We start from the raw sequence: 27,168 nt of genomic DNA, 5'->3' as shown, positions 1-27,168 counted from the left end.
GGATAAAATATGAGCCAGGATTTAAAAGCCCTACACTTACTACGATCAGTTAGAGAAATAAAGTTGGCTAGCTACAGCAGGACAGATTTTTCAGCCCACGGAGAAGAGATTAGAGTAGCCAGCCTCTCTTTAAATACTGTTCATCCTTACAAAAGGCTCAGGCAGGCGCCAAAGGCGTGTGTGACTAGGACAGTTTAAAGGATAATCTTTGAAAGGGGATATTGTCACGTCTGCCCAGCCTAAATATCCAGCTCGCTTTGTGTGAGTTACCATCTGACTTGCGAGGGAGTCATGCTGCTCTCGTGTGCCGGGCTCCCGGCTTTGTCGAGAATATAAATGAAGCACGCTACTAGTTTATGTGGATGCACGACCGCCTAGCAGGGACTGAGCGCAAATTGCTTTGATGCTTCCCCATATTCATCCAAAAGCAGTGCCACCCAACTGATGCACGCATAGGCGGTCACGCGTACTGGCACCAGCAACACAGAGAGGGAAGAAACACACAGCCCCTTCCCCTGTCTCCGAGAGTAAGTCTGCTGCCTTGAGCCAGCCATCTCGCCGAGAGACATCCTCTCACCCCCTCATTAAGCAAATTTATATGAGCCTCCCAGCTTGTGAGTGGGGAGACTGTGTAGTGACTCTGGGAGAGATTAGGCTTCAGTTTGCCTTTTCTCTTTTAAAGCATCTTTTTGGGAGATGGACTTCAGTCTTTTGCCAGCACATGTTAACCAATTTTGTATTTGTGTTTTAGCGCTTACCTATGTATTTCGGCTGTTTTAACTATTTCGAAGAAGAATACAACGACAGCACGTGTTTAAAGAGATTACTTTCTCTAACTGTCACTTACCATAAGAGTCAATATGTTTTGCAGTAAATGACACTTCCCCTTTCACACTTGCCCGTCTCTCAAGGAGCCAGCTAACGCAACAGCACAACTGTTCATGCAAAGCCTCCAAGGGATGCCTGATTCCTAAGGGGATGCTCTGCCCAATTGAGTGAAGAAGCACAGCTCCATTAACCAGAAGCAGGAAAGACAGGCAATTCCTTATGCTTACAGCAGCCCAGTATTCACAGGTTAATTGCTGCATCCCCAAAATAACGTTCTCGTTCTGATTTCATAGCGGCCATATTCTCTTACATGGAGCATGGAGAGCTGTTTGCTGCTATAGGATGCCCTTGGTGCTACACCAAGGACAATCTGAATGCATCGAGCGTGACAGGCTCTACACTGAATGCAAAAATAAATGCAGACACTTATGCTTCCTCAGCCTTTGACACCAACAAGGGAAGGGGCTTCCTACTACAGCGCCAGCAATGAAGAGCACATGAATTTTGTGATGCTTGAAGTGCTACCAGGCAGAACACAACGTATCACTCCGCTCCTCTGCTCTGGGAAATCAGAGGTCCATTAACCTTTTCGTGAGTGCGAGATGCGTCTTCCCGCTTGCAGGCGGCAAATAAGCAAGGAGGATGTGCGCGGTGAACGTGCACAGGTATGCTACCAGGTGAAGGAGGCCGTTTCCAATGCAAACCTGCCGTACAAAGAGTTCTGCTCCCCAGTTCCGATACTATCGTTTTATGATGACAACATTTCCTGACCCAGTTTCTATCTTGCTCCTCATTCCTCTGTTACAAGTAGTAATTAGTAATGTCAGTGTTCTGGCTGGATTGCTACAGTCCATTAATAATGCAAGAGTAGTAACGGAGAGAGCGCAGAAGAAAAGAGGCTTGAAGGTTAAAAGCAATAAGAGAATGCATTTTGGGGGGCAATGGAAGGGGAGGGAGAAGCGAGAGAAGAAATGCCAGCCTACTGAGATTATAAACCATATACTTCAAAACACATCATTCCTTTCAGGTGGAAGTGGTGAGTGAGTCAGTCATGGCTAATTAGAAGATAATATGAGAATGACACATAGAGGTGATTTTTACTATATCAGAAGAAAACTTCTGTTTCACCATCCCTCTCCCCCTCTAAACTTGCTGCCTCACCACTTCGTGTTCCCATTTTTCCGTTACTCACGTTTCAGAGGTCACCGGTAACCCGGTGTCCAACACATGACGCGCACTGAAGTTTCCTCTCTCCAGAGACCAGTCTGTACCTGCCCATCTACAGCCAAACCTTTAACATCAGTCATCAAGCTGCTCCTGGTGCACCTTAACCTGAGGCTCTGCTGAAGCTGTTTATGACATGTACTCTGACCCTAAATCAGTGCTGGATTTGAGTAGGTAACCCAGCGTCTCCCTGCGCTTCCAAGGCCAGGGGGTCTTCTTCGGGGTTGACTCTGGTCCAACACCGAAAAGCAGGCATCTTCTAAAGGGGTTGGTGGTCCCTAGTTTTCTTGAGGATTTGCAAGACATGAGCTAACTTTTAAAGGTCATTTAGCAGAGCTGACCTGCCACACTATTCCTCTCCCAGCGTTTGGCATTTACAGCTTCCTACATGGTACCAGGCCTCTTGGTGGTGATGATGTATGAAAGAAAAAGCATGTGCTCTTTCCATTAGCTGCAATCACACAGGTCTCTCCCCCTTGCAATATATATTCCAATATATCAGCTTATCAATGTTGTTATTTAACTGCAGCACAGCTCCCTCTGTCACTTAAGAGAACCATTCCAAAGTCCTCTAGCACTAAGGGCTCAGATGACTGCCTAGAAGGGATAAAAAGCCAGCAGGCTCATTGAGATGAGCTCACAAAAGAGTGGCAAAGGAAGGGGAAAAAAAAACCCCAGAACTGGAAAGATCAGTTTCAGAACTGCATTGCTTTTTCAAAGAGACCTTTCAAGTATCACTTCCTCCGCAGAGAGGAAGTGAGAGGAGCTGGAGGTTCTCCGATACAAACAGCTTCCCCTCCATGACAATGATATAAAAGGATGGGTGTTTTTAAAAAAAAAAAAAAGAAAAAAGGAAAGCAGGCGAGCCCTGAGCACGCTGTGACCAAATTAGGAAACAAACTCTACTGACAGCCTCCAAAATGGACATCGTCTGCAGCAGCCTTGTATTAGCTCAGGAAGTCTGATGACTGGGTCATCTGCTGAAACCTGTTTATGTGCAAACAGAAAGGAGAAGCAAAACACCTCCCTGCACTACACACGCCTGGTTAGGCCATCTCAGTGCTCTGGCCCAAAGGAGACAGTCATCAGCTGCCCTGACAAGAGTACTATTCAAAACCTCCTCTGCTGACTCACGCCCCTCCAAAGATAACTCTGCCCTGGAAGTGCTACGGTACAGCAAGATGAGGTGTACGCAGAGAGTTGGGGTTTTTTAAGTGCATTTTTTAAGTGGTTAGCTGTGGCAGATGAAGCTGAGGTTAGAGATCAGTGATTACTACGACAGGAATGTGAGGGGGAGGAAAGAGAGGAAAGATGTAGCTTCTTGACTAAGGTCAGAACAATGTTTTTAATTTGGTTTGGGAACAGCCTTTTTCCATCCTCTCCAATCTCCTTTTCCACTACGGCAGCGAAACGATAACCCTGCTCCGATGCTCTGCAGATACAAGTAGCATGGGGCAGAGTTTTAACCTTAAACTCGCCCCTGCTGCCATGAAGGATACCTGTACTGAGCTCCCACAGCAGTACCAGGGACTCGGTCTCAGCTCAGTGGCATCGCTACGTGTTGTGAGGACAGACAAGTGACAGAGGCCAAGTTACTTCACTGTTTAAAAAAAATTAAACGAATCAAGCAGTCTGAGCACTCTGGTCCATACAGGGGTTTAGAATTTCTTCCCGATGTTAGGGCAATCACTTTACATTACTCCCTCTCTTGTTCCCTGCGTGAAATGGAAGACCACCACTCCTCCATTTCTTTTTCAAAGGGACCTAGGAGGAAAAAGCAAAACTTACAGCTCATCTCAGCTTGTGGCAGGTCTCAGCCTCTGCTAAACCCTCAGCACAACTACAGCCTTCAGGGTCCTTCCAGCCCCAGCAGTTTGGCTACGGGACCACTCCAGCAACTTGCCACGTTCAAGGCAGCCAAGGACCTTTCAGACTCCAGCACCACCCACCCACGGTGCTCTTATCCAACCCCTCGTGGAGTCCATCAGTTTATCTCCAAAGACATTGTCATCGCACGTCTGCGCCGACCACCACAGGTTTGCGGTTGCTTTCAATGGCTCCTTTGCCTAAATGGTTGCAGGCTGTGCCCAGGGAGAGAAGGCGAGACGAGACTGCTGAGGCTGAAGTTTCCATCCCCACATGAAATTGTGTCCAGCTTATTACCTCTGGACCTTTCCTCGACAAAGGACAAAGCTACGAAGGGAAGATAGCACCGTTACCTCTTATGGACCTGACAAAGAGGTATTCACTGGTCAGTAAACAGTGGGAGAATTGCCTTTTCACTGGATGGATATTGCTATATAAGGCAGAAAGCAGGCACAGGAGTGAGCTTTGTTGCTTGAAATTGCACTGACTTACATGGTCTATTTTTAAAGAGACTAGTTTGAGTTCTTGCTTTCAGCAGCTTCCCCCCCCCCCTCCTCTAAGAGACAGATACCCCATTTAAACTGACCTCTTCCCTCAGGTCCATTTCCAGGCTGGGCTTTGCCCTCTCCTCCTCTGTCAGACTCATTTATCAAGTGAAGCATTTCCACATACCACTGCATAAATAGACTTGACCTTGTAAAAGCAGCAGCACCTGAGGTCCCACTGGTGGAGTCTCTCCACCCCACCACAGCAACAAACCCAGCCTGCTCCTACCCTCTTTCCAGATGAGGTATTCTCAGAGCTCCTACAGCCCCTTTCTACATGTCCCGAGGAAGGGTGGCAGGTATATAGACGAGGCAAGGAGGGATTCTGGGCTGATGATTGTGCCTCCTCTCTGGAAAAGGATGTTTAGGGAGTAAGCTACTGCTGGCACCACACAGTTCTTGTAGCTGCTCCTGGCCCAGACCAAGCATACACCAAACAGCAAGCTATGGGAGTTCCCCCAAGGGCGACAACTCACTCCTGGTCCCTGGCTTTCTTAGATGCTCCCTCTCAGCCAGGGAGCAAGCTGTGGGTACACACCGTCCAGCTTCCAGGGAAGCAGGGAGAGCCCCTGGCATGCGGCTTTCCCTTGTTAGCCTTGCAGCCCCCCCCCAAAAAGGTAAGTATCTTGCCCAGCATAAAGCCAGGGATGAGAAGATCTCCCAGCTCTCAGCACTCCCCATGCATCTTTGACCCTACGTGCCTCGATGGGACGGACCACGTGGTTTAGCACACGCGCACTTTTCCCACACAGGACTGTACTTTTAAGGCTTTGCTGTACCAGCAGCACTCTCCTGTTATCTATCTTCCTTTAGGACTTGGCAATAAAATCTACTGGGGTGTTATCTGCCGCCTACAATCACCTCAACCCCACCTTCGGCCTTGGTCCCTCCCTCCTGCCCATCCCTTTGAGGAGCGATACGGAAATCACCGGCGCTGCCGCTGCAGTACTGCCGGCGCTGCCGTCGATAGCATCGCCGCTCGCCCTGCCTGCGGCACAGAGCACCGCCGCTGCAGACGAGTTTCAATGTCCTTTTATGGAAGAAAAATGAAAATCGCCTGCCCAGCCGCGGAGCGCCTCAGAGCCGAGCTGAGATGACAGACGGAAACTTGCCATTTGTTGTGGTTTTGGCAGTGATAAAGCGGAGCGTGTTCCCATGCGCACCACTCGTTTAAAAAGGGTGCAGCGAAGGCACCGAGCTGGAGGAAAAAGCTGAGAGCTCCAGAGCAGGAGGTTTCAGGGATGCAGCGCTGAGGAGGAAGATGGCAGAGTCATGAAAAGATGTCTTAGACCGTTCTGCCAGCCCGGACAAGCAGGAGACAGGCATCTGGACAAAAGTGTACGCAGGCACGAGTGCTCCATTCCCAACGCCCCCAGTAAGACATGCAGCAAGGTCCTCGACACTGCATTTCCCTTTCCTTCCTCATCCCAAAGAAATTCTGCTAAGCCGCATTCACACAGACACAGGAGGATGGGAATCGCTCCTTGAGGTCATTGCCACCAGAGAGAAATTACAGGGGTCTGCCATAAGCGAGTGCCACCTTTGGCTCTGCTCTCTCCTCAAGCTGTGGGGCTAAACTCTAAGTAACAATCAAATCTAAATAAACAGACTCAAGGAAAAGCACACAGAGAACAGCAATAAGAACGGCTGAACAGTGAATGAGACTGCAGACTTCAACAGCTGGGAAAACATGTTGCAAAACAAGGAGAATTAAGTAATTCTCCATATGCACATCCTACTCTGAGGCATTTTGGACAAGCTCAATTTCTCCAACCAGAACAATTTTTTTTTTTTTTCCCCATGTTGCACACGCACCCTGCCAGTGACAAATCTTGATACAGTTTAAGCCTAAAACCACAGCGCATCTGCAGTCGGGCAAGGCAGCTCCGGGCCAGCCTCTAGCACAGAAGTAATGGGCCCTGTGGTATGTGTTGGATGACATCCCTGGAAGGCTATGTCATCCTGAACACATCCCCTGCTGCTGGGTACTTGATTACACGAACATTTCCCCTTGCACCCTATAAAACACTTGTAACTGGATCATAGGTGGCTGGGGCTGCCTCATTACCTACCTCTGAATCACAAGCAGCTGCGTGCCCCGTTACCGCACCAGGTACAGAGATCCCAGGCATTGCAGTATGCCCCGTAGCTCCTTCGGGAACTTTTAAGTTTTGTTGATCATGCAACAATTTATTTCAGCAAGGCCACTCACGTCAAAGTTGCTGCAAACCGTACAATGCGACTTATGCTTATTAACGTAGGTTGCGGATGCAGCGTTAGCACCCTGCTAAGAGAAGCCATGTTCCAACACAGCTTGCTAGGCAGAACTCTGTACAAGCTTAAACCTGTCTTGCTTCCAACAGAAAATGAAGGTTAAAAGCAGCTGGGTGCATCTGTTCCTAGCCAGCACCTTGATTTCAAACCTGAGACATTCTAGCAGCTTAAAAAAAGAAGTCCCCTAAAACACCACGTCTTAGTCCAGCAAATTAAAAGTACACACAAGGACTGCTGTGGCCAGAGAGTCTAACCCAAAGACAAAAAGGCAAAAGAGCAGAGATTTTATCCATCTGACACAGGCACATCAATGCTCATTTTTTCAGCGTGAAAGTTCAGACACCCAGCAGGCAAACCCGCTCCCCAAACACAGCCTCATTAACGGGGTGCACTAAGGAGCCCTGACCAAGAGGGACAGCTGCCCAGTCCGAGGGCAATGCAATTTAGCACCATGCAACCATACGCCATCACCTCTTCGTGTCCAGCCAGCACTGAGGCAGACAACAACTCGGTACAATAAAGTAACAAAAATGTTAAGCTATGCAAAGGAGTTTTAAGGAAAAGTCTTGGAAATGCAAGTCCCTGCAATGTGGCTTGGCTATGAAATGAGCGTTGAGGGTTTCAAGCTCTCCGGCACCAAGGGACAGCGCTGCTCCGTGCATGCATTATTTCCATGGCAACGGCAGCTTTCACCTCCCCATCTTTTCGCTGGCTGAAAGCCCTGCAGTGCTTTGTGCTGAGACTGCAAAGAGGGGAGACGATCTCCTCCACCCGCAACACAGCGCCAGGGATAGCGGCAACCAGCCCGGGAACAAAAGCCTTGTCTAAAAGCCCTGTCTTCAGCAACAATATGGGGTCTTGGGAGGAGGGAGGCAGAGCAGAAAGGATGGACTTCCTTTTCTGGTGGGAAACAGTACTTCCTCCAACGTGCAAAAGTGCACGCACACTTCCTGGTGCTGCACAAGTCAACAAGCAACATGTGCCTTTCCTAGCTTTACCAGAATTGCCAGCTTTGGTTTGCTCTGTCAGAGCACCGGGAGGAGAAACACGCATCATTAGAGATGAGAAATTCAAGTGACGTGACGCTTCCACACAGGGATCCCTGCCCAGAATAAGATGGAGGTTGACCGAGCAGGCTGGCAAACCCTCCTGCCACCGGGAAACCTGGCTCCATGCATGGTCAGTGACCCGTTATAGAGCAAAACCTCAAAACTCAATCAGGTCTGAGCAAAAGCTGCCTCTCCCCCAGCACCAGCTCAGACTGCACACACAGAACACATCCACAGAGTGGCTTGGGCAATGTTTTTCCTTGGCTAATTAAGCTTTTCCTCCACCTTGCAGGTTGTGATATCAAGATTCAAGCCCTGGCCACCTAACTAGGAGCCAAACTCCACGCCACACAGCTGGAGCCACAGAGGCCCTGGCAGATGGTGCAGGTTCATCTGCATGCTCTCCATGCAGCCGTTCAGTCACAGAGGGTGACCGGCAGCTCTGCCCGTGGCTGAGGTTACAATTAGCCACATGTTGGTCCCTGCAAGGTGCAAATGACTGGAACTACAGGTGAAATGCATAAGCAGTGATCAGGGTATGCCTAGAGCACTTATTATTGAGCCCAACATACATATATACAGCCAAAATGAAGGCTTCCAGCTGGTTCCCATCGCTTACTTTACAATACGTCCGTAGCTGGTCCAAATATGAATCAACCTCTCTGCAAGATTTAAAGGAAAGCCTGAGAGTATCAACATGAACTCTCAAAGCAGGACAAAGGAACCAGGTGATAGAGCACAGAAGTATAACAGGACCACCATCTGGTCCTCCTCTCCCCGCCCTTGAAGGGCCTTGAGGTTTCAGGACAGGCACGTTTTGACCTTTCCCTTTCCACACTTCCCCTCGCTTTAGGTTCAGCTGTGCAAGTGCAGTCCTTCCAATGAGAGAGACTCCTTCCAGGATCAGCCATCACCACCTCAGAGTCTGCCAGAGGCACTGCTAGCAAAGCCAATGTATCCTCTCCAACCTCTGTAGAGTTCCCTAGATTAGCCCTTTCCTCCCCGAGGGCAATAGTTTCCTGCAAGCAAGAGCATTAACTGAAATTCTTCATTCGGGAGAGAGACAAGATAGCGGGAATATGAAGAAGCACTGCAGTCGCTGCTGTGAGGCAACACCACATCCTGCTATCCGAACTCCTCACCCTCGACTTCAAATCCTAAAGTCGTTCAAGACTTCTAAGAGCACAAAGCTACTCAGCAGATTTTCAGCTAATGAATCAACACAAGCTGTCCAGGAAACCAGAAATCCAGCCCACTGGAATGCTGCAACCCCAGGGAGGGGGGGATAGGCAGTACACTAGGAAGGAAATGAAACAGCAAACCAGAAGGAAAGGAACATTTCAGCACTGACCCCTCTTACCACGGTTACTGTGCCGCATTACACATTTTAGGAAAAAAAAGCAACTTCAATTCATTTTGCACATTGAAGCATTCACATTCTTCAAGCCTGAATTTTGTTCTGTGGTGCTGACATATGTACATTTTGAAAACAACTCAGTTTTTGCAAAAAAAAAATTATTTAAACGTGAATCAACGTTGCCACCTAGCGACTAGCAAACCTCTTTGCTCATGACACTTGGATGATCCATCAGAATCACATTTCTTTCCCAAATGCTAGAGGTGGATGTTAGCAAAACGTATCACAGAATCACAGAATCAGTACGGTTGGAAAAGACCTGTAAGATCATCGAGTCCAACCTGAAAAAAAAAAAACAAACAAAAAAAACCACAAAAAGAAAAACCACAAAACCCACGCCACACAACAACAAGCCACAACCCACCCAACACCACACAGCACCATGTCCATCAAGCTACATCCCACAATGCCACATCCACACGCTCCTTGAATACCTCCAGGGAGGGTGACTCTACCACCTCCCTGGGCAGCCTATTCCAATGTTTCACTACTCTCTCAGTAAAGAACTTTTTCCTAATATCCAGCCTGAACCTCCCCTGGCGCAACTTGAGGCCATTTCCTCTAGTCCTGTCACTAGTCACTTGGGAGAAGAGACCAACACCCCCCTCCCCACAACCCCCTTTCAGGCAGTTGTAGAGAGCGATGAGGTCTCCCCTCAGCCCCCTCTTCTCCAGACTGAACAACCCCAGCTCCCTCAGCCGCTCCTCATCAGACTTGTGCTCCAGACCCCTCACCAGCTTCGTCGCCCTTCTCTGGACACGCTCCAGCACCTCTATGTCCTTCTTGTAGTGAGGGGCCCAAAACTGAACACAATATTCGAGGTGCGGCCTCACCAGAGCCGAGTACAGAGGCATCTGGAGATCAGAGATCTAAAATGGCATTGTGCATCTTTCATAAGCAGCTTTTCCCCGCCAGGAAGTTCAATTTTCACTGCAGAATGCAAAGTTCACTGCTGGCAACTTCAGTTTTTCCAGACAACAGAATTTCTCTTCCTATTTCTCAATACAGGCAAATGGTGGCATCACATCAACATGAGAACCCAAAGCTGTGCCAGCTACAAGCATAAGGTTAATGCACTCAAGAGGAATTTCAGTGATTAGCAGAAATCTCTGCTGGGGGACAGGCAGTTCCCCGAATATCGCACGAGAATTCATTGTTGTGGCTAAAGTTACGCAAGACGCCTTGTAGCTTCAGTGCTAAACGCTGATACCGTACTGCCCTCAGCTCACTGGCACCAGATGTAAGCGGGGTTCTGCATACATTCAGGAGACTGGGAAACACATTTCTATGCTTCTATTTTTCCCCAGAACAGATGGTGCAGAAGCAGCAAGTTTTCCCCATTCCTTCCCTCCATTGGGCCTGACGATTCTCCCGTTATGGCTATTAGCAAACTTTGAGAGAAGCACAAAGATCTTCTGCCCTTTGAATGGACACATTTCAGTGAGCTCTTCAAACAAGTTTTTTGTCACTTCTAACTGAATCTGTATTCAGTTGACAGCATAAAAGAAAAATGCAGATGCTAGTTCTCTTAAGGACGTCACGTAAGGTTGTTTCAGCTCCTTCTCCAGAAGTTTCATTGGATAAAGGATTACAATTTGGTTTTATGCCTTTTAAACACCCAGCTGGCTCCCTGTTCACCTAAAACATTTCTGTACGTGCAAGACAGCAACCTAAGGCATCTAGAAGCTTTTTTTTTAGCCAACATCTTCCAAGGAAAGAAAGGAATACTGTTGTCTTTATCAATAGTGCCCTGAAATTCATCTGTCCAGCCACACAATTTTATAGAACATCAGCAGGATCCAGCAAATACTTCGACTGCTGCCCCATGCAGCCACATTAGATATTCATTCACCTGCTACTCGGAAGTGTGAGTTGTCCTCCCAGCTCTCCTGCCCAACACTCCAGAAGAGACCAAATGGCAAGTATCCCCCAATTACCTTTCTGCAGCGGGGATTAGGGCAGCTGAACCGCTTCACATCGTTGTCCAGTAGAGCTGGGAAGTTACAAAACGGACACCTGCAGCCCAAAAGAAGATGCCATTAATGCAGAGTGCCAAACGTATCTTTGCTGAAAGCGGATTTAGCCAAACAGCTAGGTGGTAGTTAATAAGGCTGCCAACCAAACGCTTGCCGCCAGGATGTGCTGACTACTACCTTTTTGCTCATATTTCTTCGATCACTTCCCTGTTCGCAATCAAAATATTATATGCTCAGCACTACTTTTGACCATGTAATTTAGAGGATCAGCACAGAGCTGGCAAGCAAGTCTTGGGGGAGACAAGTCTATTGAATTTTAATCTGCTCCTAGTCAAAGGCAGACGAACCTGAATAAAAACAGACCTGGGAAGGCAGAAGCCTGAATTTATAATACAGCATCTTGAAAGCTACCTATCTCATAGTCAGCACACATTTAGGGTCTCAGGGAACAATTTTCTGCAACACTAAGTGCAGTCTGCATCCTCTGCTGGACACTTACCTGACAAGCTCATCTGCACAAGCAGCAGCTACCTCCTCCTCAGCTTTCCGCTCATAGTATTTACAGAGGATGTTCTCAGGAAGCACCTTCTCCAGCTCTCTGGTGGGGAATGAACACGTGCAACTGCCTTCCATGCAGCTGAGCTCTGACTACGGTGGGAAGGAGAGACCTCAAGCTCAGTATGATACTAGCAAAAAGCAAGACTCAGTACCCAGAACATTTCCAAATAAACCAGTGCAGAGCCTTACTTAGAGAAAATAGAGCTTAAGTCAGCAGATGACTGCCAGAGAACAGCTTTGCTACGGAAAGAACAAGACTAGTTAAACAGATCAGGCCTCAAAGAAACACTGAGCATGAAAATGCTGTTGATAGCTGGGATCACAGTTTACTTACTCCAAGTCCACTGTGACCACATAGCAGCCCGTTATTACTGTACGGTCTCTGCTGAGAACTAGCACTCTGCTCACAAACAGCATGTTGCATTCTTGTCAATACGGTCATATAAAACACAGCTGCCAGTTTATATGTTTACAAGAAATATAAATCCCAGAGTACAAAAGCATCCCACAATTTGATCATCATATCTCAAGACAAAGGAGCATGCACACCTCAGAGCAGGTTAATGACTCATTTATAGCTCAGCTAAGTATCAGGATAATCACTAGCTAAATTGGAGACTAAGAAGGTTAGTAGTATCATAGAGGAACCAACCCCCAAATTAAGCTGGAATCACAGTGATATTATGAAGGACAAACACTCTTAGCTAGGAGGAGACTGGCCAAGTCAGAGATAAAAGTGTGTTCTCTGTGCAGATATCATTGGTTTATTAAGCAGAAGATAAAAACTAGACGAGTACAAGTTATTTCTGTTACTATGAATGCTGTAAAAAGTTTTCCTAATAATCCAAGTTGCTAAGCATAGAGCACAAAAGATGGAAGTTAGCAAAACTGAAATCCTATTCAGCAAAGATCCCATTATGAAGTTGTTGGCTTCACTTGATGGTGAGACTGACTTGTTGGATTTGGATTTCAGGACACAATTCCTTTCAAATATTTCAGTTGCAGTTACATCTGATTTAAGCAACAACACTATGGAAACCGCAATGTTATCTCCCAATAGCAATTTACCCATTTTCCCCTTGGGAAATTTCCCAGTTGGGAAAGTCTTACCTTCCCAGAGCCAAAGACTGCCTCCTGAGCATATTTAATTAGGCACTCCTTGCAGAACAAGTGACCATCTGCACACTGAGTTAGCTCTTCAAACGCAAACTCCCCATAACAGCAGCGGCACTCTATCATCTGACCATCCTGCAGCCATAAACAGAGGTATTAGCAGCATCAGCATCGTCAAAACATCAACAGCTATAGCAACATACAGACACATACAACTGCAAGCCGTAAACGATGCCAGCATTAATTCTAAAAAAGAGCAACAGATCTACACCATTCCATTAGATATCCTATTCGGTGGTCAAAACTCATTAAGCATAACCAGAAACTCAGTTTTAAGTAACTTAATATCTACATGTCCTGTCTGACACGTTCCAAAAAGCTACAGAACGCATGGTGTTTAATAATTCTTAGCTCACAGGCAGAGAAGCATCTGGAGTTTGGGAAGCTGCAATCACAGGGAAGCAGCGGAGAGTACACACCATTCATATGGGGAAAGCCAAGCTGAGATCTGTTGCCCTCTAAAGGAACATTTACCCATCTGCCTGGAGAGACCTTGTCTCAGCCTCTTCACTGCAGGAGTGGAAAAGCTTGCCACTGTTACAAAGTAAGTATGCCCCCTTCTACAAAGGTCCAAATTCTTCTCCAAAGTTTGAGAGAAGTGGGCATTGAGAATGAAAAGGTAATCCACCACTGCTGAACTGATCTCTAACTTTTGTCTCTTTGTTTAAAGGGAAAGACCCGATTTTCAGGTTTTTAAAGAGTCCTTCCTGCAAATGAGGAAGGCCTTTCCTCTGGCAGAGCTCCAACAACAGCAAATCTGTTTTAAACAGCCATAATGGTGGTAGCAAGAGCATATCTGGTACTATTCTATTGCAATGTTTGTTCCCGCCAATAGAGATGCAAGCAGCAGCTGACAGAGTTACTACAGATCATTATATGCATCAATACTGTCTTGCTGGACTCAGCTCTTGTCTATCTTTTCTAAAAGCCAGCCAACACACACTGTGCAGGTTTTGCCAGCTCAGCAAAAGCAGCACAGTGCAAATACAGCTTCAGACAAGCTCCATTCCAGAAGCCAAAAGAGTCTGAAGTAGTAAGTGCAAAACAGTGTCTATGCATAAGCTGAACTCAGGGGACCACATTATAGATACTGACCTTCTGATACTGCTCCTCATTCATCTGCAGAGCAAGGAGAAAGTCTGCATGCTGCAAGAGAGACATGTGCATCTGTATTTACAGAATAGATAAAGCAATTTTCCAGCCTCTACACCCTTTTACATTATCTCAGGACTTACAAACCACCATAAAAGGCTCACTGTCTGCTTACAACATCACTCAGCCCATCCTTCCAATCCATTAAGCTATTTATGATTCAGCTAAAACAGATGGGGAGAAGCAAAGGCAGCAAGAACAAAGAAACAAATTCTGTATTATGGAGGGCTGCTGGTTCAGGTTTCCATGGGCAGAAGTTATCTTACCCAGTGGGCCCCTCCAGAGAAAACCCCAAGGAACATTAGCTTTGTGTTTAAAAGGAGACACTATCCATCTGCCTAAGAGACGAGGGTCTTTAAGAAGCTACTTTAGAAAGGACTGTAGGTGCAGAGCTATGAATTCAGTCTTTCCTCAGACTACGAGGGGAAGACAACACACCAGCGGCTGTTGCAGGGTTCTGCTTCGAAACACATGGTCCTCAGCACAGGACAAGATGTTCTGGAGACACAGGACCGCCAACTTGTGGAAGGCAGAGTGAGTGGACAGACTGCCTTGAGCCTGGTCATTATTCCCCACCACCACTGAGCTGCAATTACAAGCCCTAAAGCAGCAGAGAAGCCTGCTAACAATTAGAGGGAAGAATTAATTAGTAGAGCTTTCACTACTTTGTAGCAAAAAAGGTCCAGAACGGTGCTTGCAAAAGTAGCAGCTACATATTTAAGTAAATATGAAACTCTGTGCTTGGCCTTTTGAGTTCAAAAATGAGTTCCTTGGGAAGAGTGACACATGTTAACAGCTCGTAAAGGGGTAAAGGTAGTCAGTTATTCAATATTTTGTTCAATGTTTGAATTTCTCTAAGAGGCAGATTTCCATATTCAGGGCCAAGACCTCTACACTAGTTGAAGTCGTTTGAACCACAAGATCAAAGCAGCTCCTACCACTCACTTCTGCCATCTCTTTAACTTTCTGCTCGTAGAATTCCTGCTCCAGTAGCACCGGTGGGAGAAGAGAGAGCTTGTCATAGGACCTCCAGTGCCGTCTCTTATTCTCCAGGAAGAACATGCGCTTCTCAATTTTCACATCCCCTAAAGCAGAGTTAAAGGCACAATGAAATGGGATGGAGCAGCCAGAACAAAGCTTAAATCTTTCTTCCTTCACACACCACCAGCTACATAACTTCAGCATCTCAAACAGCACTGTACCAAGCAGAGATACCGGTGAAGAACATCTCCAAAATAGATACCAGACAGTGACAGAAACACAGCTGCTTGCTTGTAAGGTAAATTACCTTGCTCAAATTTGAAGTCTATATATGAATATTGATTCATTTCTTTCCTCCTTTTTCGTTTCCCACTGGTTTCGGGAGACAGCTCCTGCCATTTTTTGATAGCATCTGAAAAGGCCTAGAAAACAACATACAGATTTAAATCCTGTCTGTTCCTGGAAGAAAGCAGAAGCACGTACTTCAAATCGAAGCACAGTACAAACAATGTGCATAAGACTGATCCAAAACCAGAGAGCCAAACACCCCATATAGAGGCAAGTACGTCTTTCCTTTGCTCACCGTGTTGCTTTATGTACTCATAACGCAATCATTCCATAAAAGCAAAATAGTTGAATGATCCTTCTCGACACCTCAGCTATTATATCTAATACAGCTGGTGTCCACTCTGATGCAGCAGAGGTGGTTTGGCTTTTTTTTGTTGTTGGGTTTGGGCTTTTATTAAAAAAAAAAAGAAAAAAAGAGAAGCTCAAATACTCAGTGCTCAATCAAGCAAGTGAAGAGACAAGGAGTTTTTGATTTAGTTAAGTCCTGGAACAGCAGAGAAAGAAGCTCAAGCAAGAGGAGCATATCAGAGGAGTAGATCCAAATCAAAAGCTTGAAGCCACGTTTACATTGATTGTTGATATTTAAAAGAAGTTTCTTCACAGCTCCATTACAGTGAAACTCTTATGAGGAATACAGGACTCGCTCCACAAGTCATAATACGAAGAAACAGGACAGTGAGACTTGAGCTTCTTTACAGTTACATGCAGTCAGTTAACTAATAGCAGCAATTAAATGTTTAAGATTTAGCTAAATGCCTAGGCTTTATTGGCAATTATACTGCACTTCAGCAGCAATGTACAGGAAGACTTCTCAGTTTAATGCATCATCTACCATCAACTAGCAAGCGTTTCCCCAATTCTCCTATTAGAGAAAAAGTAAAAACTTCCTGCAGCATTCTGTCTGGACAATAAGTATTTTAAGTCTGTACTAAATGGATTAATACTTCTTAAAAGGAAAGGACGAGTATAAAAAAAAACCCCAAACTATAACCACACACTAGCAGATGGTATAGCAAGGCAAAAGACATCGCACTGCTCTCCACAGACACAGGAGATAACCCTAGGAAACAAAACAGACTTGAACTGGAGAACCTTTCGCGTGATTGCATAGTGTCCCTTGAGTTCATGTAGTGCCCACTTAATGTCTTGGCTGCTCAGCATTTTGAAGTCTGCCATAAGGAGGTCAGCTGCCTGAATAAAGCACCGCTGATCAAGTGGGGCAAGTTTGGAAAAGTCGAAGTAGTCCACTTTAGGCACCTAAGGAGAAAACGCGAAAGATATTAAAAGGCTGCTATAAATACTATAAATACACACAAGAACACCCCAAACCACTCTTTCAGTGATCGGGAGCTTCTGCAAGACCACCCAAAACCCAGGTTAGATGGCACCCAGCTCTGAGCATCAGCTTCGAGCGCAGCATGGGTGTGAAGCCCACTGATGTACGCACTTATGCTGGTAACCTGCCCTGAGCTGCACCACGCTGCAGCTCTGCTCCTAGCAGGACCCACGCTACGTAGTTTAAAGGCATTGTGTGTGGCCGCACGAGACAGCGAGGAGAGGATACATTAGGTTACTATAAAGGGCGTACAACTTTATTGGCTCGAGGTTGAGAGATGCTTCCAAGAGTAGAAAGAGGTATTTAACATTTCTCCCTCTCAGGCCACACACAGCTATTTCAACATACTCAAAGTGGCTCAGAGAATTTTTTGTCAAATGGAATTAAAAAAAAAAGAAGCAGCTGTAGGGAGTTTTGCAGTTAGGAGCCTGAAAGAAGGCAATGCCTAAAGGCCACACAAGAGAGACCTGAGGGCCAAGTCTACTTCATGTGACAGAATGACCAAGGAATTCTTATTTCAATTATCAAAATGAACACTTCAGACAGAGTGGCTGACAGGCAGGCAGGGCAGAGGGTTTTGCTGAAGGCAAACGAGCAGATGTGGTGCAGCTACAAAACAGCAAAACCAGAAAGTCTTAAAAGTCACCTTGCAAGCAACTAACTGTTGCTATTTAACACCATCTTAAACGTACCCAAAGGCCTCCTGTGAAAGTATGGCTCAACAAGGCACTCTACAAATATGCACTAATAGAACCAGACATTCCAAGATCCGCTTGGGTCAAACAGACTGGATTGGAGGCATGCTGTAGATGAGGATACTCTCACTTGCCTTTGTCTCATCTTGGCTGGCAAGCAGGCTGCTGCTGGGATTTAAAACCACTCTGCCTTCCTTCTTTGGGTAATCTGGATTTTCCAGAAGAAAGTTACAAAGTCTGAAAAGATAAATATAGTTACTTCAGGGTTTGGGAGCTGAGGTTCGTTCCTCGCTTGCCCAATTTTTAGTATCCTATAATTATGAGGCTAGGCAGGCAAGTTATAGCCTGCCCTGTAAGAACAAAGGGAGGTCCTAGACTAGAGCAGACTGCAAGTAAATGACTGAGAATTAAGTAAAGAATGATCGTCTGTATGACTGCAGAAGGAAAAGCAAATAGATTTGTCTTTCAACAATTACATTTACATAAGAGAAGCTTGTATGGGTGAGCTACTAACCAACCCACATCTCTCCATGCCAGCAGTGAACTGCCAGGCTGACTTCCCCACTCACACCCATGGGTAAAACCATGTAAAGTGTTACCTCCTTTGAGCACATGTCAAATCCTGCACGACTAAGAGTGAAGGCGTACTAACTTTCTGCTGCTCTGGAATTAACACTGTGAAGACTATACAAGAACGAACAGTCACAGCATTAATCAAACCCTCACTGCCATCTACAGCGGCAAGATAGGACAAGATAGGAAATGGCCTCAAATTGCACCAGGGCAGGTTTAGACTGCATATTAGGAAAAATGTCTTTACTGAGAGAGTGGTCAAGCATTGGAACAGGCTGCCCAGGGAGGTGGTGGAGTCACCATCCCTGGAGGTGTTCAGGGAACGTGTGGACGTGGCACTGCAGGACATGGGTTAGTGGGCATGGGGGGGTTGGGGTGATGGTTGGACTTGATGATCTTACAGGTGTTTTCCAACCTTAGTGATTCTGTAATACAAATGCATCCGTGGAAAAAGCATACAAACCCCTACAAAAGCCGTGAAAGGTTGATGTCTTCCTTGGCTGAAGATTACAGATTCAAATTTGAAGTAAAGCCTCCAGTCTCTATCTACTTTCACATTAGAACTGAGACAGACAGAAACATTTTTAAACTGTGTTTACATACAATATGTACTCTGAACAGAGGCTTCATTGTAATAATAAAGCTTGAAATCACACCAGCATTGCCCAACTCTTACTAGAAACTGGTCTAGTGAGAACAGCATTTAGAAAATAATCACTAAAAATTGCTGAAAAAAATTGCATACTAGCCTGTAAATGCAGCATACAAGCAATCATAACTTTCTCAGGTAAATCTAGTTTAACTGAGTATTTCAGCTTAGAAAAGACCCTAGCAAGTAGTTTCAGAATACCCCATTGCCGGAGATCCACAAATACTTCAGAAGCCCTTCTGAAAGGGAAGGTTGCTGTAGGCTATCTGTCTGATTCACTTTCACAGCTTATTCTGAACCATCACTAACCAGCTGTGCTAGCTGGGTCAAGTAAATATAAGCTGTTCCTCAGTTTCCCCAGCTGTAGAATAATATCCTTCTCAAAGGAGCTAGGACAAGCAATTAACATTTGTAAAACTTTGAATGAGAAGGTGCTAGGTTGCAGCAAAGATATAATTGCAGCTAATTTACATTCCTGATGTCAGAAATCAGTCCCTAATTAAGAAATCTGAACTGGCTTGAAGCATTAACCCACTATCAAGGCATGATTACTTTAGCCCTGCTTTCACATTCAAAGCAGAGGCATTTCTTTTTGTTTAATCAGGTATTGACATATTGAGCCAGAAGCTTTTGACTGAGTGTGAATGCTTCTGCAGACAAAAGCTGAATAGATGATACCCTGCTAAGAGGAGCTCCCACATCTTATCTTTCACATCAGTTGGAAGTTTTAAGACCATCATTCTGGAAAAAACCAAAATATCTTGGCACTGAGCATTTAATAGCTTCCAGCCCTCCCCCCTATCCCTTTTGTAAAAGATAACTGTTTTAATCCAACAAAACAGAAACTTCAAGGAGCTCAAATCACTGCAGCTCAAACGCAAGGGTTTCAGCTGGGGCACACTCAGAATACATCTGAACTATTCTGCATGTTGCCATTTCAACGCTCGGGATTTTCAGAGATGTTAACCTTCAATGTCTGACAATTAGTTAAGTGGGTCCCGGCGCGCAATGCACGCACACTTGCAGCACTGTTCATTAAATATCTGCACCACAGGACACAGAGCCAGTTAAAAGCCTCATCCCTGCCCAAACCCAGCCACCCTTATTTATTATATTTCAAGCCTGATTCAGTTTGACATACCATGGAGATCAAGGAGACCCTGCCAGCGAGGCTGACCACTGTTTTGACCCATTTGTTCTCATACAAAAGATGCAGTGACAACTCAAAAGATAGTTTGGTTAAAGGAATAAAAATATGGAGAAGAAATCTTTATCATCCAGTAAGTGGGTAACGCACCGCTGAGCAGACACTGTAGATGGCCTACAGGGAAGCCTGTAAGCACCTTTTCATCTCGCTGGGTCTGTGGCACACAATAGGAGAGAAGAGATTTCAGGAGCAAAAAGGGAAGGAACACATTAAGACTGATAGAAGCCAATACTGGGATTTAATTCTATCAGGCTTTGCTAAATCCCCGCAGGACACAATAACGAGTTTTTTCCACACAATCTGTGAGAGGGTCCTGCAGCCAGATGCCTAACTTCATGGCCCGACTGCCCTGAGGAATGGCCCTACCGGTCTCCTACACTATCAACACAACCATCCACGCTGAGATGCACCAAGCGCGCGGTGTGGGCACCTGAAAGCTTCTCTCATGCTGATCACACCAGCGCTGCAGGGAAAGCGCTTTCAAAAGAAAGAAGTTACAGCCTGATGATGACCTTCTAACCAAGAAGCCCTACTTTAGAGACGTGACTTCACAACACAGGCAAAGGCAGCAGAATAGGAAATCTGGACCAAATGGATGGGATCATCCTTAGTCCTTTGCCAGTTAACTTACTTATGGTCCAATAACTAATTCTAAGCCTCACGCACTTGAAGACTGCTTAATTAGTGCCCTAGTTAACTGGAAAGCGCATCGCATTCATACAAGATAGAGTGAATACTCTGGCAACCAACACCTATTCTTCATTCTTGTATCACATAATAACTAGTTTCATCATGTTTGAGATAGCAGTGACAGCTGCAGAGAGACAGAAAGAGAGAGGGGTCACCTAGCATCAGACACAAGTCACAAGCGATTTACTTCAAACCACTCTCCCCTCTGTGTTGCTGGTACCAATACACGCAATCCTTCGCTCTTCAGCTGTGCAAGCTTTACCCAAAAGAGTAGGGAGATGATGCAACTTATCAAGAAGGTTAATGACTTTTTTTAAACTTCTGATTCTAACATGACTCCCAGAGATATCAAACATGATGAACACTAAGGTATTCTTGAGCTGCTAACACAACTGGGAAAGCAACAGTCCTCATGCTGATTTTCCAGTCCTTTTAATTCCCTTCTTGGCTCAAGTTTCTGCTCAGTTTGACCAAAATCAGTCTCTCAACAGATACCTAGAATCAATCCTACCAGCCCTTAGATGCGTTCACTCTATCTGCAAAAAGTCACATGAGAGAACTCAAACAGTAGCACTGCTACTTGATCAAGTGAAGGGGATAAAAGCCAACATCATGACACTAAATAAGGGAGTCCAAAACAGTGTCAGCTTTCTCTGGAAAAAGCCAAAAGCCAGGGAAATGAATAGGTAGGAAACTATTTTCTCCAACTCAAAACTCACCAACCCACCTTCATACTATGTTTTATAGAAATCATCTCAACACCTTAATCCTGACACTCACCCTTTTAAAGAACCCTAGCAATAGTTAAGAGGAAATTATATGTAATATCTTTAAATAAACAAATTATCTTAAAAGCAGAGAAGCTACAGCACAACATCGGAATTAGAGAGGATTTAAGATAAGCTCAATTAGAGGGAAAAGAAAAAAGTCTCTGCTCTTTGGCACTATCAACACAGTGCTGACTCCCAGCCTGGATATACTCTAGACCAGTATCATTAGCAGGTGGGGAAATGGAATTGTGACTGCAGCCAGACTGTTGTATGATATACCCTGGCTCTCAGCTCTATACTTACACATTTAAGTCATAGCAGTTCTTGATGCTGATTAGCTCTTCAATATATTCCTTCTTCACATCTGGGAATCTTGCCTCCTACAGTAGGAAAAGCTAAAGGTTACGTAGGTGTTAGAGGAGCTGTGTAGCACAACCTAACAACAACACCAAAGACAGATTTAAAGGTAATTATCTAGCATGCTCCTGAGATGAGGGCCAAAATAGATTTCAAGAGACCATTTATAACCATCCAGCCTGGATACTGCAAGCTGCTGGCTCCCTTTTGCTCCACAGGATGATTGCTAACAGCTCTTTCTCACAAGAAGAGTATGGGCAGTGATGTGAATGGCCATGAGCAGCTGGCCTAACAAGTGATTAAGGCTAGATGGAAAGAAGAGAGGCACGTAGGTATGATCTAAAACACAAGAAAAGCTAATATTTACCTTCAGACAGAAGATTAAGGAGTTCCAGGTTGTGTGCTGAAATACAACATTCCAAAGCAAAAGGAAAAACACCCAACAATACCTATACCCACCCAAAGCACCCAGACACTCTAGGAATGAGATCAGGACAACAAACCTCTACTGGCATTTCTGTGAAAGCTCTCCAGCATTAGCCACGTAGCAAAGAGCACTCTTCACTGGTCTCTCTCATTGGGTTTCTGTACAGGTATTGCCATCGATTGCACCATACAATATTTTGCTTTGCAAGACCTGACTGGTCAGGGTTGTCAAGCAACGCTGACAATGCAAGAGTATCTACTTGCCCATCTCAAAGCAAGTCACTGATCAGCAAGGTCTCACTTGGAAAGAACTGAATTTTGCTGTAGTGTTACTTAAAGAATCTTTTCCTCAACTCCAGTTTTCCCAAACAGAATCAGTGTGGAGGGAAGACCTGGAGGGGATGGGGTGGTGCTGTAAGATACAGATACAGTAAAATACACCTGTTTTCAAAAAAGTATTCCACAAAGCATCAAGAGAGACCCGTTCTCCCTAGCAATCAAGGGGAGGAGTGTGCACTGGAGGGAAAAACATTACACACATGAACCATCACCACATTTGTTTTGTTTTTTAAACATACACCATGTTGCCCAAGCTGCTGAACATACCAAAGGTTAAGGAGTACCCTTCTTGGTGGTTCAGTTCTTGTACAGAGTCAGAAAGGAGCTTGTGTATGTTAACTCCACATGCCTTCGCACTGCTTATCCAGTAATTCCTCAGTGCTACTGCTTGGAAATCCACACTGCAAGGGCAACCCCTGACCACTATGGTGGCCTTCACACGACCACAGACCAAAGTACTCTAGGAAAGCCAGCTGAAAGCAGCCATGGCTCTCAGCCATGTGTCTCCAAGCCTTCTCTACTCCACCACTCTATCCCTCTACCAGTGTTCAGTGTCTCAGCTTTGCTGGTTTAGCTCTACATTCATCCCTAAACCAGCTCTACAGAGTTGGGTTAGGAATCAGACAAAACCAAATGAACGGAACTGAGAGGGCAGTAGCCTTTAAGGGAACAGATCCATACTATTTTGCCTTACTGGGCCCTTGAGACCCTGCAATCAGTTCTGTTAAATCTCCCTGGCCAATAGTCCACCTCAAAGCAAACACTGCCCTCAAAATTCACATCCTCTCACCACTTCTGCCATAGTGCTGGGGTTAGTCTTTCAAACTGAAGTTCTCCAAGACAGCTCATTGCACGCTCGTCACCTGCTGCATAGCTGAGTCTCAGCCAAAATGAAGAGGATTTGCAGCTGAAGTCAATAGGGCTGTGCTTTAAGCACATGAAACACTACACACCTTGAAAAACCTGTCTGAAACTAAGATGCACACTGAAGGCAAACAAGCCCTGGGAATACTTACCGTCTCTCTGATGAGCAGCGCAGTGAGGTCTTGGTCCTGCCCAGCAGCTCCTTGTTCTGGGACATTACTAGAGCCAAGTTCATGAGAGCCCTGTGCGGGGAATGCTGGACCTGGCTGTTCGTTATCTATCACTGCCTGCTGACCCGTTTCTTCTGGTGGATGCGCTGGCTGGGGCGAAGCGGGACCTGGAATCCCATCCTGCTGTGGTTCAGGTCGGGGGAAGGCTGGCCCAGGAGCCTCCTCTCCATATGCCCTCAAAGATCCTGGGTCTGCTTCAGGCTGCCCTTGCTGAGGAGCACAGCCATTTACTACAGCATGTGGCTCGCCTTCCAAGGGCTGGAAGTATGGGTGATCCAGCTGGCTGTTCTCGTGGATCTCCTGGTCTGTGGTAGTTGCAGCAGCTGTTTCTCTGAGGTTCTGCTCCGGCTCCAAGTCCTCTCCTTGCCATCCCTGGGCTTCCACCTTTTCTTCCTGTTGTGGTGGAAGGTCTGCATTCTCCAGACTAATGATTTCTCTGTTAATAACAGGCTGGGGACTTGTCTTTATTGCTGGAAGCAAACTTGGGCCAGGCTCCTGCTTACTTGTAAGTTCAAACCTGGGGCCATTAAGGTCAGATGGTCCAGGCTGCTGCAAGGCAAAGTTCATATTCTCATCCCTGCTTGGTCCAGCGCTGCTCTCCACCATGTGATTATACCAGTCTCCCTGGCACAGCTGAGCTGAATTCTCATCTTGCAGATATATGCTCCTCAAGGGTTCAACAGCACTTTTAGATCCTCCTTCTCCCACAGTGTTTGCACCCTGCCATTGAGCAGCAGGTCTGATGACATTGGGACGCAGAAGCTGCTGATGCTTTGGGGTCTAAAAAGAAGACAGACAAGAGTAAGTAGGAGTTCTTGTCTGCCTGTCAGTATCCTTGCTCCAGATGATCTTTTGCATCTAACCAAATTTCTGATGGGAAACATGAAAAGTCTGCTTAGCAAGGTGCTTAAGGCAGCATAAAACTGCAACTCGCCTATCTTTGTTTCACTGAACTCCATCCTCAGTCTGTCCCCAGGTGCTAAGAGAACATTTGGCAGAACTGGGGATGCACAGGACTTTCAGACTGGAATAACTTCCTGAGCTCACCTCAGTCCCCACTTCCCTCCCAGTAAAATAGTCTGGGAAAGAGGAACTAGCTGAGGGCATATTTTGCATTCTCACCAATGTATTTAAACAGGCAGGAACCAAAGCTCGAAACACTAATCTCTGACCTTGTTCTTGCCTCTGGCAGACAGACTGCTGTATGCCAACAGAGTCTGAATATTCTCTGCTACTGTTTTCAACTAAGAAACAGAAAGGTCAGCTTTGCAATCCATTTTCTCAATGCCTCTGGTTACTTTAACAGAAAAGTGGAATGTAGCTTAGATATGAAATTAGACACTTAAAACAATCAGGATAAGCTAAAACCTTTGGCCCTCCTCTGTGTGACTGCCTGTGTCAGTGGAGAGGGATTTATCACGTGGGCTGGCTTTGTAAAACAACAGAAATATAAGTGCCTACAACAGCCCAACAAGAATCTAAACAGCATAGAGGAATATAAAGCATACAAGGTCAAACAAGGCACGTTTTGAAAACCCACCTTCCAAGGAACATCAAGTCCTCTTACAAAGCACTCCACCTTTCTAGATTAAGATAGATAACTTTATGGAAGCTACAGCCTTCATTAAGTATAAATTTAAATACAATGCAGTTTAACAATCTAGTTCTCCCCTCCTGCGCCCAAAATATGATTAAACACTTAAAGCCAGCAAAATGCCATCATTTCAACATGCATTTCAGACATCCTAAGTAAATTACTGTAACCGGACAGGACTCTCAAAGGAACGCATCAGATATTTGCACAAGAGTTGGCTGTAACAGCCATGAATAAAGCAGGGCAAGTACAAGAATGAAAAATTACTTCTGCCAAGATGACTACATCATCGTCATCTTCCTCACGCTGCTGCTCTGCTGGCGTTTCCAGCAACAAAGGTAATTCTTCATCCGAGGAATCTGATATCGTGATAAGACCTTCGTCCCTGTGGTTTATCCAGTCTGTAGTAAAGTAAGTAAAGTTAGCTATTTGCTAAAAGTAAATAATTGAAATTACAGGGTGCAAGCACCGAAACATCTGAAAAAGCAATCTTCACATTTGCATTGCAGCAACAGGGAAGAAGCGCTCAAAGGTCACTGGTTCCTCTGCAAGTTACTGTTACAGCCACTCCAACTTCCCTCGGCCCTCTGAGCAAAACACATGCACAAACTATAGCTCAAGAGACCACAATGGCACATGCATGAAACAGTCACTCATTGGCACTTAAGAAGAGATTCTTCTATCCCAAACTTCAGCACAAGTCAAGCTGCTGCAAAAATTATTCTGAAGAAGCCACATATCCAGTACTTCCTAATTTTTGCAGAGAAGTTCCGAACGTTCAGTATCTCAGGGACAATACATTTTCTTTTATTAATGTGCAGTGCATTCTAGAGGAGAGATAAGGTTCCCTGTGCAATTCAGCCTTTTCTGAAAGACTGTGACTTTGCAGGAGTACCTTATGCAAGACAGAGATAGGGGCCCTGACTGTGGATGCAGAAGATATCCTGCTATTAGATGACAACCTTGTCCCTCAAGGCCTGTCAAGAGTGGCATACAGATGCTACTGAGCACAGCTACTGGAAGTCAGGAGAGACACTCCAGCCAGAAACAGAGGGTTTCTGTACTGCAAAGACAGCATACAACCATGCTTTCCCTACAATTTGACACAACATTTTGGCTTATGCTTTAGCATAAGTATTTATTTATCACCTTTCAGGCATACACAGAAAGCATCGTTTTGAATTCCACTCTTGGAGGAGCGAGTGCCAATGCGTAGAGCCCTATGAGGATATGAATGCAGAGCCCGCTTCTCTCCTACGAGGTCCTCAGAAGGGTGGAACACCACGAGCCCTTCAGATCTGCTGAAATACCTCTACATGGTGTTCCCAAGGAGTTAGCAATCTGCCTTAAGGCAGTACAACATGAGAAAGACAAGAGCCAAATATTTTGCATGTCAGCATAAAATGAGAGAATTTTCCGTAGGTGGCTGTGAAGTAAGCGTAACAGAGCAGCGTATGACATGGCAAAACAGACCGCTAGCAGGTTCCCATTAACAGCACTCTTGCAAGTTTAGTATCTATGAACCCTGCTGCTTGGAAGCAAAGCTTTACAAAGAGTTTCGGAAATATGCACAAATCGGTACTCACCTTTCCCTCTGTGACTACGGAAGCTGTTCAAGTTAATTACTTCTTCATTTCCACCTCTCTCCGCCATTTTAAACAGCTGTACCCGAAAGCGTCAATGCCCAGGCATGGCAGTCAGGCTCACATGAGGAACTAGAAGGCAAAATAAAACCAGGAGAGAGTAAGGCAAGCTCAGCAGCACCCTAATCGGGCTTTCCCAAGACTAAGCCACTAGATCATTCTGGGGGTTCTCCCGGCTCTCCCAGCACAGCCTCTCCATGAGGATATTTTTCTCTACCACTTTCTCAGCACCTAAACGCAGACATGTTTCTGTTGTTTTCTGTTCCGACAGTTAAGACAGCCGACTGAAGAGTCCAACCAGGCCCTAGAAGCCTCTCTGGAGAAGACACGAAGATCCTTACAGCTATGCAATCACAGAAATGGGGGGGGGGGGGGAAGATGCAATTCTGTCCAGCTGGGACTCA

At 45.6% G+C, this 27,168-nt stretch overlaps 1 protein-coding gene across 1 annotated transcript in view; it reads right to left on the bottom strand.

Moving 5' to 3' along the window:
- The window catches only part of RNF216 (ring finger protein 216), a 63,556-nt gene extending 36,782 nt beyond the window's left edge, over window positions 1-26,774 (bottom strand). Inside the window, exons 1-12 of the mRNA XM_059826308.1 lie at window positions 26,708-26,774; window positions 25,389-25,522; window positions 23,450-24,307; window positions 21,615-21,691; window positions 17,557-17,659; window positions 16,484-16,648; window positions 15,351-15,465; window positions 15,008-15,147; window positions 14,006-14,056; window positions 12,848-12,985; window positions 11,679-11,827; window positions 11,141-11,219 (exon numbers count right to left, since the gene is read on the bottom strand). Coding sequence (XP_059682291.1) covers window positions 11,141-11,219; window positions 11,679-11,827; window positions 12,848-12,985; window positions 14,006-14,056; window positions 15,008-15,147; window positions 15,351-15,465; window positions 16,484-16,648; window positions 17,557-17,659; window positions 21,615-21,691; window positions 23,450-24,307; window positions 25,389-25,522; window positions 26,708-26,774 — 2,076 coding nt within the window. The remainder of the gene's footprint in view (window positions 1-11,140; window positions 11,220-11,678; window positions 11,828-12,847; window positions 12,986-14,005; window positions 14,057-15,007; window positions 15,148-15,350; window positions 15,466-16,483; window positions 16,649-17,556; window positions 17,660-21,614; window positions 21,692-23,449; window positions 24,308-25,388; window positions 25,523-26,707) is intronic.
- Window positions 26,775-27,168: the final 394 nt, after the last annotated feature.

This window comes from Gavia stellata, chromosome 18 (assembly GCF_030936135.1).
Source record: "Gavia stellata isolate bGavSte3 chromosome 18, bGavSte3.hap2, whole genome shotgun sequence".
NCBI lineage: Eukaryota > Metazoa > Chordata > Aves > Gaviiformes > Gaviidae > Gavia > Gavia stellata.
The sequence above is the reverse complement of the archived record's forward strand: the minus strand, read 5'-3'. Positions and strand labels throughout refer to the sequence as shown.